Consider the following 12,564-nt stretch of genomic DNA (forward strand, 5'->3'; position numbering starts at 1 on the left):
CAGCACAGCACAGCTCAATAGCCTCAGTGCCGACGTGACACAACTCTTCGACCCTGTGCTGTGCACAAAGCCCAGCACAGCACAGCACAGCACAATATCCCCAGTGCCAACTTGTGGACCCTGTGCAGTGGATGCAGAACAGCACCGACAACTTCATCACAGATCGATGAGTTGTTTCAGGTCACCTTGTGCTGTGCGTACATCTGGGGTGATTATCTTAGACGGTTATCTGGGGGTGGTTATCTTAGATGGTTATCTGCGGGTAGTTATCTTAGATGGTTATCTGGGGGTGGTTATCTTATATGGTTATCTGGGGGTGGTTATCTTGGATGGTTATCTGGGGGTGCCTGTTAGATGGTGGTTAGCTGGGCATAATTGTCAGGAGGTGGCTGTCAGGAGATGGTTAACTGGGGGTATTTGTTTTTTTAAATTCAAAATTTAATTTGAATTTTCGCGCCATTCGAAACTTAACTTTCTCCACTTTCACTTCCGTTCCGGAAAATTACTTTCACTTCCGTTGCAGACAAACATTTCCAGCTTATAATATAGATCGCTTCAGATGACCTTACCTATGTAGAACCATCATACATATCAATACATAGATTCTAAATTAAGTGAATGACATTTCTTAGTTTATTTAGAATTACCATACGAACTGTATAAAATGCATGCCATACTGTGACGGAGCTTTCTCCTATAAACACACCCACACATTCTAAACTTAGAAAGCCATAAAGTTGTAGAATCGTTCTCAATGCCTGGAGCGAAACAGGATATGCTTCCGAGAGGGGCAAGAAAATTGTAGAGTGTGCACGAATACCTACATACATACATACGCATGGAGAGGCGAGAATCCGTATTAATGCAAAAATATATTAATGTTTAAAATAATAGCTAGGATTCATTTATCATGATTATCGTATGCAATATGCAATATGCAATATGCTAAGGAAATAAAGGCTCCCACATTTTTCTGGGCAAAATGTATTTATTTCTTCCGGGTCCTTTAAATCTGTTAAACGTCGATCCATTACATTACAATTTAGATATATGCATATATGCATATATCTAAATTGTATCTATATATTTTATCTATATATGTTTTCAAGCTATAGCTTGAAAACACTTGTTTAAATTAATTTACCAGAAAATCATGACTCATTCATCGCTACTCCGCCACCTTTGCCGAACATTTGCTGAGCATGGGTGTGCACGTCCTGATAAAAAGAATAGTTGTGCAAGTCTGCTGCTGTGCAAGGCAGGTACAGGTTCCCGTGGGGGTCTCAACCTCAAACGACTCCCCAGGTTTCACACCGCCCCACTGCAAATTATATTTATTTTTGTAATAACGGTTCCAGTTTTATCCGCCATTTACTCGTAACCCGACCCACCACTAAGAAGTCTATCGTAAGTTAACTTTAGAATATTTACCTCTGGATAAAACAGTCCATCTAGAGTGCATGCCTTCCCTTCCGTCGTCAAAAGTAGCCAGGTAGAGGGTGTTCCGGAAGTAATGCAACTTTGGTAAAATGCATATATGCAAGGGTATCAATTTGCCCCAAATTCGAAATTGGGTGAATATTGTAGTCCACACATTTATCTAGTAGAATCCGAAAACCAGAAGTCGATATCTCTATCCGTTCCAAAATGAGGTCAAATACCACCAAGCAACTCGCAACCATCGTCTGCCACTACCTCGAAAAAGTGGTTACGCGCTCCAAGAAATTGAGCTGTGTTCACTTTAAAAAATAAGAAATTCCAAAAGTGACGATTTGTTGTGTTATACTAAGGTATGAGCTGCAAAAAACGACTAATCGCAAAAAATATCTGGTCGGTACATTCGTGTGGCAGCCCCGAAAGTAATAAACTTCGTGTAGATATAAATTTGTTATGTCGGAGCGAAATTCGCTGAAGTACTTGAAGTTCTCACCGAACACCATACATTATTTGAAAGCTTAGAAGTTGGACATCAAATCCTAGAAGGTTCTAGAAGCTTATAAATATAGTCAAGAGTAAAATAAAAGTAGCAAGCAGGAGGGCAGAAAAAATCCTTGACCTGAAGTAATTAAAATTAACCAAAATTGATCGTCCTGTACAAGACGATTTACTGCTCAGATTATCAAAATGCTTTTATTTGCACATAGTACAACTCTCCCACCTTCAAGAAAACCATTTATGCAAAACTGGAAATTAAATATAAGCCAAAGTATCACGCTCCGCCTTAAAACGGATCAAATGCAATTAACATGGGAGAGGTAACATGGGAAACGTTCCCAAATTTGCCAAATACAAGACCTATTGAAAAATTTTAGTTCCTATCCTAGAAAAAATATTGTAATCGAAAAACTTCAGTCAAAAATTTGAACTTATTTCAACACATGTGGTCAAAAATCTCAAAAAAGGTGACCAAAAACAGTGGCGAAGCACTAATTGTGAGCGCCTAACAAAAACGTCTCCAAATTTGGCGGAAGGGGTGTACGGACCATTGGAAGCAAAACTTAATTAGCTTTAACCTTTGTCCCTTTCTGACCAAAATTTCGCTTTAAAAAATTCGTTCGTTGAGTTTATATGTGCATTTGACCAAAGTTGCATTACTTCCGGAACACCCTCTAGCCGCGCAAATAAGGAAAATCTTGCCAATTTCCATTATGCAAGGAAATATGCAATCCTGAATTTCCTCCTTCTTAATCTACTTAACGAACGAAACTGTAGTTCTTTTGATTTACGACTCGCGTCGTTGCTTCTCTCTGTGTTACAGTAAAATGAGCAAGAAAATCAGCAACACGAATTAATTTGAGTCTGTAAGAGTTTTTTTTGCGAAAGGTGGTGCCCATTAAACTTATTTAATGCGTCTGGTAAACACATATGTTTGTTCAGCCTGAATAGCAAAATTAATTCAGGGATGGTCTAACCATATAAGAAATATGTGGGCATAAACGTCAACACCTGTACATTAGGGGCTTATTTATTTTTCTAATAAAAAACGATTAATGAATAAAAACTGAAGTCATAAATTTTTCCACGTGCTGGATGGAACAATGATATGTGAACTAGTTTGTAGAGTGTGTTGATTCAAATCGTCCCCATTGATTTGTAGAACCCTTTGTACAAAACTATGAAAATTTGCACAACGTCAGAAGGAATAATAGGTTAAGGAGATAAATTTAGGAAAACTACTTACATAATTAGGAAAGAACCTCTAGTAAAAAAGAATACCTCGAAGTTTTCACCATTTTCGAGTAGCAAGTCTTCAAATATTGACAGGGACGAATTAAATCAACACTCTTTAGTAAATACATCCGAGGAGGTAAGGTATTCAATTTTTATGCGAAGTTCTTTTATGCTTCGGGTTAACCACGAGCATCAATTAATTTGAGCACGCAACCGTTTTTTGTGTTTACAGATAGTGCGGTGGCAATAAAACCAAACGAGTCAGAAAAATGTCTTACAATGGAGGTCTCCCAACGTATGCTCACGGTGTTTCGTCTTAACAATGATTAATGCATTATGAATTTGACTTATTATTTGTATGTATTTTAACTTATGATTTCTTATGCATTTTACTTTATGATGATTGAACTAATCTCAATTCCATGATTTGACTAATATAATTAGCTATCTTTTTATGTAAACTTACCTTTTTCCTCTTTACTCAAGTCAGTATATGTACGTTACACAAGAATTGTGTCTCAAGTCGCCAGTTTGTCGCTGGACTTTTGAATGTATAATATCGTTTTATCAGTTCATTGTCATGTCCTTTAAAGTTCAAATATTTTCCTCTCTTTGCGTTTCTTCTCTACATTTCTATTGGTTAACTGACTATTTAAGTGTGACGTACATAAACTTATAAATACACCTCGAACTCAAGTTCACCTGGTCAGTCGCTCAGTATCAATCGGTCATTTTCCATGTAATAAGTATTTCTAAATGTAGTAAATTATCTGACCCAAGAAAGTAACCGAGTCTCAATTCACCTCCTCATTTACTTCAACTTTGTCGACAACTTGTGCATCTTACCATCCCTGCATAAAGTTGTAAAATAGTGTTGCACTCACGAACATTTTTTGGTCTCATCGTACCGGATACTCTCCAGATATTCGTGAACTTATCGTGTTTTAGTGTAATAAAATGGCACCGTCAGCCATCGACAAAGTTGAACGTGACCGTGACACTGTTAAAGTTAATCTTACCTGGTTGGAAAAGCGTTTCAATGACCACGTCACAGCGCCTGCCCCAGAAGCGAAGATTCGACACTACATCAAAACAGTGGAACGTGCTCAAGAGAAGATTGAAGATTTATTTCAGAAAATCGCATCAATTGTTGACCCCAAAGACATGGATCCTCATTCAGCAGAATACATGTCAATGAAAGATCGAGCCCTGGAATTGGAGCACCAGTTTGCAACAGTTCTCAAGACCTTCGCCGTTCCTGTCATCCCCACAGCTGCATCACCTTCAACTCCAAGTACCCTACAGCTACCTAAGTTGACCCTTCCTACCTTCGACGGTGACCTCAACGAGTGGATAGCTTTTCGAGATATGTTCACGAATGCAGTCCACAACAATGCAAGTCTAAGCAAATCACAGAAACTTACATATCTCAAAGCGCAACTAAAAGGTGAAGCTGCACGACAGGTCCAGTCCATTACAATATCCGACGCCAATTACGATATTGCATGGACACAATTGTCAGATCGATACCAAAACGACCGTGAGATTTTCTTTTCAATTATGAAGCGATTCCATGACCAACCACTTGTTCAGCCACACTCAGCCCATGGCATTCGCCAGCTACTCGATGTGAGTCGCGAATGCATCCGATCCCTTGATGTTTTGAAGTTGTCAACGCACCATTGGGGTGCCCACCTCATGTTCATCATCGCAAGGAAGATGGACTACGCCTCCAAGGAATTGTGGGAGCAGTCTCTCAAAGACAGCGCAATTCCGTCCCTCCAAACACTTTACGACTTTCTCGAGCAGCGTGCCCGTGCTCTCTCAGCGAGCTCCACCAACGCCCAGAAGTCGTCAAAGCAAGCAACCCATAGACACGACAATGAGAAGACTTCACGTCCCAATGGCCAGCCCAGTCGTAATCTTGCTCATCTCGTCCAGTCGCCACCATGCAAAGTATGTTCGGAAAACCATCCAGTTTTCAAATGTCCAACCCTAAATGCCATGTCCGTACAAGAACGGTCCGAAGCGGTGAAGAAAGCCAGCCTTTGCTTCAACTGCCTCAAAGACAACCATACAAGCGCCCAGTGCCCAAGCTCAAAGACGTGCAGAACCTGCAACGGTAAGCACCACACTCTTCTTCATCGCGGACGGAACCCTGACGCCTCCCGATCGCAAGAAACCAGCAGTCACATGGTCCACCTCGCCCGGTCCGGTACTGCCACTGCCACAGCAAAACCTGACAAGCAACACAACGGTTCAAATGGTCAAGTTTTCGCCACCACATGTCAAGATATGAAGACCAAGAATTTAGAAACACTTCTGGCAACAGCAAGAGTCCTCGTTCCTGATCGGTACAGTAAATTGCAACCCATCCGCATTCTCAGCGATAGTGGATCCAACACCCACTACATCACGGAGAGCTGCATCAAAAAACTCGGATTACCAAGAACCCGATGCGTCGCTTCCGCCACTGGACTTGGTGAAGGAGCCCTTACTGTCGCCAAAGGATTTACATGGCTCACAGTTAGTCCCCATTTCAATCCATCCATATCAATGAAAGTCAAGGCGCTCATCATTCCCAAAATCACTGGAGATTTGCCCTTGAACCCCATCAGTCAGCACCAATGGCCACATCTGCAAAACCTGAAGCTTGCAGACCCCAGTTGGCATCAGCCTCTCCCAGTAGACATGCTACTGGGGGCCGAGTTCTTCTTCGAGGTCACCAAAGACGGCAAGAAGACTGGCCCACCCGGAAGTCCCGTCGCACTCAACTCATCATTTGGTTGGATGATTGGAGGAGGGTGCCCGGACTACAACAACTCTCTTCTCCGCAATGTGTCCCATTTGTCCACGACAGATCACATGACCGAAGAGCAGTCCCTTGACCAAGCAATGCGCAAATTTTGGGAAATTGAAGAAGTTCCACCTCATCGCACCCTGACCAAGGAGGAAGAAGCATGCGAAGAACATTTCACCTCCACCGTCAAGCAAACAAGTAATGGACAACTAATGGTTCACATCCCGTACAAGTTACCATGCCCTGTCCTTGGTTCCTCCCTGGAAATTGCAATACGAAGACTGAAACAAATTGAACGCAGATTAGCCATGCAACCCCACTACAAAGATGAATATGCCAAATTCATGAAAGAATATTTGGACTTAGGCCACATGACTGAAGTCGGCCCACCAGACAAGGACGACACCAATCACTGCTATATTCCTCACCATTTCGTACTCAAGGCCGACTCCACTACAACAAAATTTCGTATCGTGTTTGACGCCTCCTCCAAGACGTCAAACGGCGTGTCGCTCAACGACACAATGTTGATTGGACCTACCATTCAAGATAACCTGTTCGACCTCATCCTGCGCTTTCGTCTCCACAAAATCGCATTCACCGCCGACGTGGAAAAAATGTACAGACAAGTCCTCGTCCGTCCCGAAGATGCAAACCTGCAAAGAATTGTGTGGAGAGAGAACAGCAACGAACCAATCAAGCATTTCATATTGCGTACCGTTACCTATGGTACTGCAGCTGCCTCCTTTCAAGCCACCAGGGCCCTACAAGAAGTTGGACAACTCAAGAAAGAAGAGTTACCAAAAGCTGCTGCCGTCATTTGCCGCGACTTCTACATGGATGACCTCATCAGTGGAGATGCGAATGAAGAAGATGCACTCATCACTCAATCTCAACTCCTCGAGGCTATGGAATCAGGCGGATTCAAACTCCGCAAATGGTCCTCAAATTGTGAAACCCTGCTCAACGCACTACCCGAAGACCTACCAGAGTCAAAGTCAACTCTGCCCCTTGACGTGGATCCCACTATCAAGACGCTGGGAATCTGCTGGAACCCCAAAGAAGATGTCTTTGTATTCAAGATACAACCCCCTGCCCACGACGATACACCTCTAACAAAGAGGAAAGTTCTCTCAGAACTCGCCAAAATATTTGACCCTCCCGGCTGGTTATCACCCGTCATCATCAACGCTAAACTACTGATGCAATCCCTTCACACTCTCCAAGTTGGATGGGATACTACGCTACCTGAATCCATTCAACAACAATGGATATCCCTGGTCCGTGACATGTCAACCCTAGCAAGACTCCAGTTACCACGACACTATCTACACGACTCCACGATCGCCAGTCCCACGCTGGATGTTCCGGTGGTCACAAATATGTCTGGTCTCTGTGGTCAATCAAGTCAGTTAAACCCCGCGATCTCCAGTACCATGCTGGGTGTTTCGGTGGTGGACACTGACTCTTCGAAACAAAGACATGGTCACACTCTCCAATCAAGTACTCCTCATCATCCCACCCAATCCAACAATTCATCATTGCCAGCTTATTGTCTCGCTGGATTTTCCGACGCATCAGAACGAGCCTACTCAGCCGTGGTCTACTTTTGTGCATACCAAGAAGATAAGATTTCGACAAGTCTCATCACTTCGAAAACTAGAGTTGCTCCAGTCAAGACCGTTTCTCTTCCCCGACTCGAATTATGTGGAGCACTCCTCCTCTCTGAACTCATGTCGTCAGTCCAATCAGCCCTTCGGATTCCACTACATTCCGTCACAGCTTGGACCGACTCCTCCGTTACCCTCTCGTGGATTAAGTCACACCCCTCTCGATGGAAGACCTTTGTTGCAAACCGTCTCACAAAGATCCAAGCTCTTGTTCCCCCTGAACGCTGGGGTCATGTCCGCTCCGAGGACAATCCTGCCGACTGCGCATCCCGTGGCATAAGTTCATCCAAACTTATCAATCACTCTCTATGGTGGAAAGGTCCACACTGGCTCAAGCATGGAATTCCAATTCCACATGGAGTTATTGGACCCCATGATGATCAGTGCAAAAATGAAGAACGGAATCAAACAATTTGCCATGCAGAAATCTCGTCTCCAAATCAAGTCCTACTTAACAAGTACTAGTCGTTGGATAAATTGCTACGAGTAACAGCAATTTTACTCCGATTCGCTACCAATTGTCGAGTCAAGGTCAGATCCAGTAACCCGACCATGCTCCCTCTCACCCCAGTGGAACTCAACCGTTCTCTACTCTGCTGGGTCCGAATCACTCAAGCTGAAGCATTCGCATTGGAGATTAAATGCCTGCAACAAGATAAGAACATCCCTCTTTCAAGTAAAATTGTCACCTTGAAACCGTTCATGGATCAAGACTCTGTCCTACGTGTTGGTGGTCGCTTACGCCACTCTCTACTGTCCCCAGAAGAGAAGAACCCCATCCTCCTCCCACGCCACGGAAGACTCGTTGAACTCCTCCTCCTGCGAGAACATCTCAACCACTTCCATGCTGGTCCACAACTCATGATGTCCATAATTCATCGCCAATTCTGGATTATCCGTGCGAAGGATGTAATTCGCCAATTTGTTAAGAAATGTGTCACCTGTGCTCGCCACAAGCCAGTCACCCTTCAACCAATGATGGGAGACCTCCCTTCCTTCCGCGTGACCCCAAGTCGTCCGTTCCAGAAAACCGGGGTCGACTATGCAGGTCCCTTCCTAATCAAACCAATCCAACCAAGAAGCACTACAACAATCAAAGCCTACCTTGCCCTCTTCATATGCTGCTGTACCCGTGCAGTTCACTTGGAAATTGTCAGCTCCCTGTCAACTGACGCATTCCTGGCAGCACTCTGGCGCTTTGTGTCGCGACGTGGACTTCCCTCCGACATGTACAGCGATTGAGGCACCAACTTCGTTGGAGCCGACCGAGAACTCAAGGAGATGCTGACCATGTTCCTGTCTGCAAAACACAACCAAACCATAGCCGACCACATCTCAACCAAGGGGATTCGATGGCACTTCAACGTACCAGCAAGTCCTCACTTCGGTGGCCTATGGGAAGCAGGAGTCAAGAGTGTCAAGTTTCACTTAAAACGAGTGATTGGATCTCAACGCCTCACATTCGAAGAATTTACGACAACAAGTGCGAGAATCGAAGCAATACTCAACTCCCGTCCCCTTTGTCCTGAATCGAGCGATCCCAGTGATCTCACTACGTTAACCCCCGGACATTTCCTTATTGGTACCGCTCTCACCTCCATCCCTGAACCACATCTCCAAGATTTGCAAATAAGTCGCCTCTCCCGATGGCAACTCCTCCAGAGAATAACTCAAGATTTCTGGAAGCGGTGGTCCTCCGAATATCTCACCAGAATCCAACAACGAACTAAATGGATCTACGGTGACCACAAGATATCAATTGGTGACCTAGTCCTCATCAAACATGAAAATTTACCCCCCATGCAATGGCAACTCGGACGAATCACGCAACTCCACCCTGGACCAGACTCCGTTGTTCGTGTCGCAACAGTGAAGACAGCAACCGGAGAACTTAAGCGTCCCTTGGTGAAGTTGTCCCCACTTCCCATCACTTCCGCATCGGATCAAGCCGTCTCATCCACACCACAATAAAATTGAAAATTGGCATTTCAAGGCCGGCGGAATGTTTCGTCTTAACATGATTAATGCATTATGAATTTGACTTATTATTTGTATGTATTTTAACTTATGATTTCTTATGCATTTTACTTTATGATGATTGAACTAATCTCAATTCCATGATTTGACTAATATAATTAGCTATCTTTTTATGTAAACTTACCTTTTTCCTCTTTACTCAAGTCAGTATATGTACGTTACACAAGAATTGTGTCTCAAGTCGCCAGTTTGTCGCTGGACTTTTGAATGTATAATATCGTTTTATCAGTTCATTGTCATGTCCTTTAAAGTTCAAATATTTTCCTCTCTTTGCGTTTCTTCTCTACATTTCTATTGGTTAACTGACTATTTAAGTGTGACGTACATAAACTTATAAATACACCTCGAACTCAAGTTCACCTGGTCAGTCGCTCAGTATCAATCGGTCATTTTCCATGTAATAAGTATTTCTAAATGTAGTAAATTATCTGACCCAAGAAAGTAACCGAGTCTCAATTCACCTCCTCATTTACTTCAACTTTGTCGACAACTTGTGCATCTTACCATCCCTGCATAAAGTTGTAAAATAGTGTTGCACTCACGAACACACGGATTTGGACCAAACTAGTGTCAATCGATCAGAAATATAATTAGTATGAAATTTGGAAATGGAACTACCTGCCAATACGCAGGTTTGGCGGAGATATTTGCATCAAAGGGGGAAAAACGCGCAGCAAATTTGGAAAATGAAAAATATGCCAGCCTTTTGGTGCGTTTTCTCCTCTTTTTATGCAAGTTTCTCCGCTAAACTTGAGCATTGGCAGATAGTTCCATTTGCAAATTTCATACTAATTATATTTGTGGTCGATTGACATTAATTTCGTCCAAATCTGTGAGCATACGTTGGGAGAGATCCATTGTTAGTATAGTAAAACAATTTCGCATCCACAAAGCTGGATACATGTCTCTGTGTGCTTAAATTGACTATTTCGTCACAATCATAACCATTCCTTCACAAAGAGAAGTAACACATTTATGTAACCATGAGTATGTATATCGTTACATAAATTACTTTATTTGGTCTACAAGCACTGCCTCAACTCAACAAGGCTTAATTGAACTGATTAGCATAATGTACATATATACATATATAAGCAGTCCAGAGATTAGCATCCCCATAAATTTATTCTCGTTAATGTATTGAGTCTGCTGTTGCCCCCATTTTTCTAGTCTAATGCCCCCTCCCCCCCCACCTGACTTTAAAAATAGTGTTCGGACGAACGTCTTTCAGACTCTAATGATCGAACTTACCACCTTGCGGCTACCTTATTCTACGCTATTATTCTATAATGGGGTCGACATTCAGCACTAAAAACCATGTTTGTACCCCTCCCACCATCCCAACGACTATCATAAGTGGCTTGGCTAAATTGACTTAATTGATTCGACTTAAATTCAGAGATGGGTGATTAAACATTTATTTTCTCCGGATTAGGGATTAAGGATTAGTTTCCTCGGATTGTTGGATTAGGATTAGGATTGGAATTGGTCAATTTTCTTGGATTAGATTTTCCTGGTATTAGTGTTTTTAAGAAGAACATCCTGGATTAAGGACTAGAATTAAATAATCCGGATTAGTTCTATGATTAAGGATTAGGAATTAGTTCCAAAATTTTGTCTTCGCTGGATTATTGATTAGGGATTAACTAATTCTAATCCGGATTAGTAATCACCAATCCTTAATCCAGATTTTTCCCAACTCTGCTTAAATTTCATTCCATATTTTTCTATCATGTGCAGTGGGCCACAGAAAAAGAGTTTTCCCAAAACAGCAATTGCTATTTTTTGGGGGTCATGCATGAAATCTTGATCAAAAACTTAAAATATTTTATCACTCGAGGGGAGAGAAACTTCTGCCAGTTGGAAATATTTAAAAAAAAATTAACTTATAAACACAGTGCAGTGTGTTTCGCCACATAAAATTATTCTTTTACCTAAAAATTACATTTTTCCCCTTTTTTGAACTTTAGCAGATAACAGATAATTCCCCAAAAGATTATGTGACCACGCTCCCGCTGACGGACGGACGGACGGACAGACACACTGACGCAAAAGGTCATTCCTTAATAGGGTTTCACTTCACCCTGCATAAATTGCCTATTAAGTTCAATTAGTTTCAATTCACTGCTCCCAGTACATATAAATAAGTCGACATTACCAGAGTACGCATCATTTACATAGCAAACAGATATTTATAATTTATACACACCAGTGTTACTAATATTCTTCAGAAATCATGAATTTATTGGTTCCCACTCAAAAATGGTTTGTCCTCCTCGTTCCTCTACTTGCATTGGTAAGCTTTTTTTTGACCCGGATAATATTTTTCATGCGTAAAAATGCTCATCCTAATTTCCATAAATGTCATTTTTTGCATATTCTCGTAGTTCGTTTTCCCTTCTGCAGCCGCATTTAATTGGGGGGCTCGTCCGGACACGCAAACCCTTCAGACAACGCAATTATACATTATCACTTTCAAATTGCAACAAGTGGAAGCAAAATTGGACACATTGTTAAGTCAAAGGGAACAACAGCAGTTGCCGTGCAGCACAACGGCACCGCATCAAAACCCGATCGAACCCGGGATGACAAGGGCAGATAACAATGGACAAGAATTTACCACTGAACGTGGTTCAAACGTGGGTTCGGACTCATCGAAATAGTGATGCGACTCTTCAAAAAATTGCCCCATTAACACCACATTGAGCAAACAGAACATATTTCATATTCACAAATCAAACTATGTACTTGATAGCTAAATACAGGGTGGTTTAAATGTCGGGTTACAATGGAAAATTTTTCAAAGGGAAAAATTCGTAAATACCATTGGTTACGGATTTGGGATTGAGATTTTTATCAATTTTTATGAAAACTTATGGAACACTG

General features: G+C 42.2%; 4 protein-coding genes across 4 annotated transcripts; all 4 read left to right on the forward strand.

The window, feature by feature from the left end:
- Positions 1-4,128: 4,128 nt before the first annotated feature.
- Positions 4,129-8,106, forward strand: LOC110859464. The gene has a single exon (XM_022108421.1). The coding sequence runs from the start codon at positions 4,129-4,131 to the stop codon at positions 8,104-8,106; it is 3,978 nt and encodes a 1,325-aa protein (XP_021964113.1).
- An 87-nt stretch (positions 8,107-8,193) lies between these two features.
- Positions 8,194-8,883, forward strand: LOC110859466. Its single transcript, XM_022108422.1, has one exon. The coding sequence runs from the start codon at positions 8,194-8,196 to the stop codon at positions 8,881-8,883; it is 690 nt and encodes a 229-aa protein (XP_021964114.1).
- A 39-nt stretch (positions 8,884-8,922) lies between these two features.
- Positions 8,923-9,612, forward strand: LOC110859467. The gene has a single exon (XM_022108423.1). The coding sequence runs from the start codon at positions 8,923-8,925 to the stop codon at positions 9,610-9,612; it is 690 nt and encodes a 229-aa protein (XP_021964115.1).
- A 2,229-nt stretch (positions 9,613-11,841) lies between these two features.
- Positions 11,842-12,527, forward strand: LOC118438801. The gene is made up of 2 exons (XM_035859555.1): positions 11,842-11,974; positions 12,066-12,527. The coding sequence occupies exons 1-2, from the start codon at positions 11,915-11,917 to the stop codon at positions 12,339-12,341; spliced, it is 336 nt and encodes a 111-aa protein (XP_035715448.1). The 5' UTR covers positions 11,842-11,914; the 3' UTR covers positions 12,342-12,527.
- Positions 12,528-12,564: the final 37 nt, after the last annotated feature.

This window comes from Folsomia candida, unplaced genomic scaffold (assembly GCF_002217175.1).
Source record: "Folsomia candida strain VU population unplaced genomic scaffold, ASM221717v1 Fcan01_Sc026, whole genome shotgun sequence".
Classification (NCBI taxonomy): Eukaryota; Metazoa; Arthropoda; class Collembola; order Entomobryomorpha; family Isotomidae; genus Folsomia; species Folsomia candida.

Coding starts and splice junctions, on each gene's coding strand:
- LOC110859464 (XM_022108421.1), top strand. CDS start 4,129: ATGGCACCGTCAGCCATCGACAAAGTTGAACGTGACCGTGACACTGTT.
- LOC110859466 (XM_022108422.1), top strand. CDS start 8,194: ATGCTCCCTCTCACCCCAGTGGAACTCAACCGTTCTCTACTCTGCTGG.
- LOC110859467 (XM_022108423.1), top strand. CDS start 8,923: ATGCTGACCATGTTCCTGTCTGCAAAACACAACCAAACCATAGCCGAC.
- LOC118438801 (XM_035859555.1), top strand. CDS start 11,915: ATGAATTTATTGGTTCCCACTCAAAAATGGTTTGTCCTCCTCGTTCCT. Junction 11,975..12,065: donor TCGTTCCTCTACTTGCATTG/GTAAGCTTTTTT, acceptor ATATTCTCGTAG/TTCGTTTTCCCTTCTGCAGC.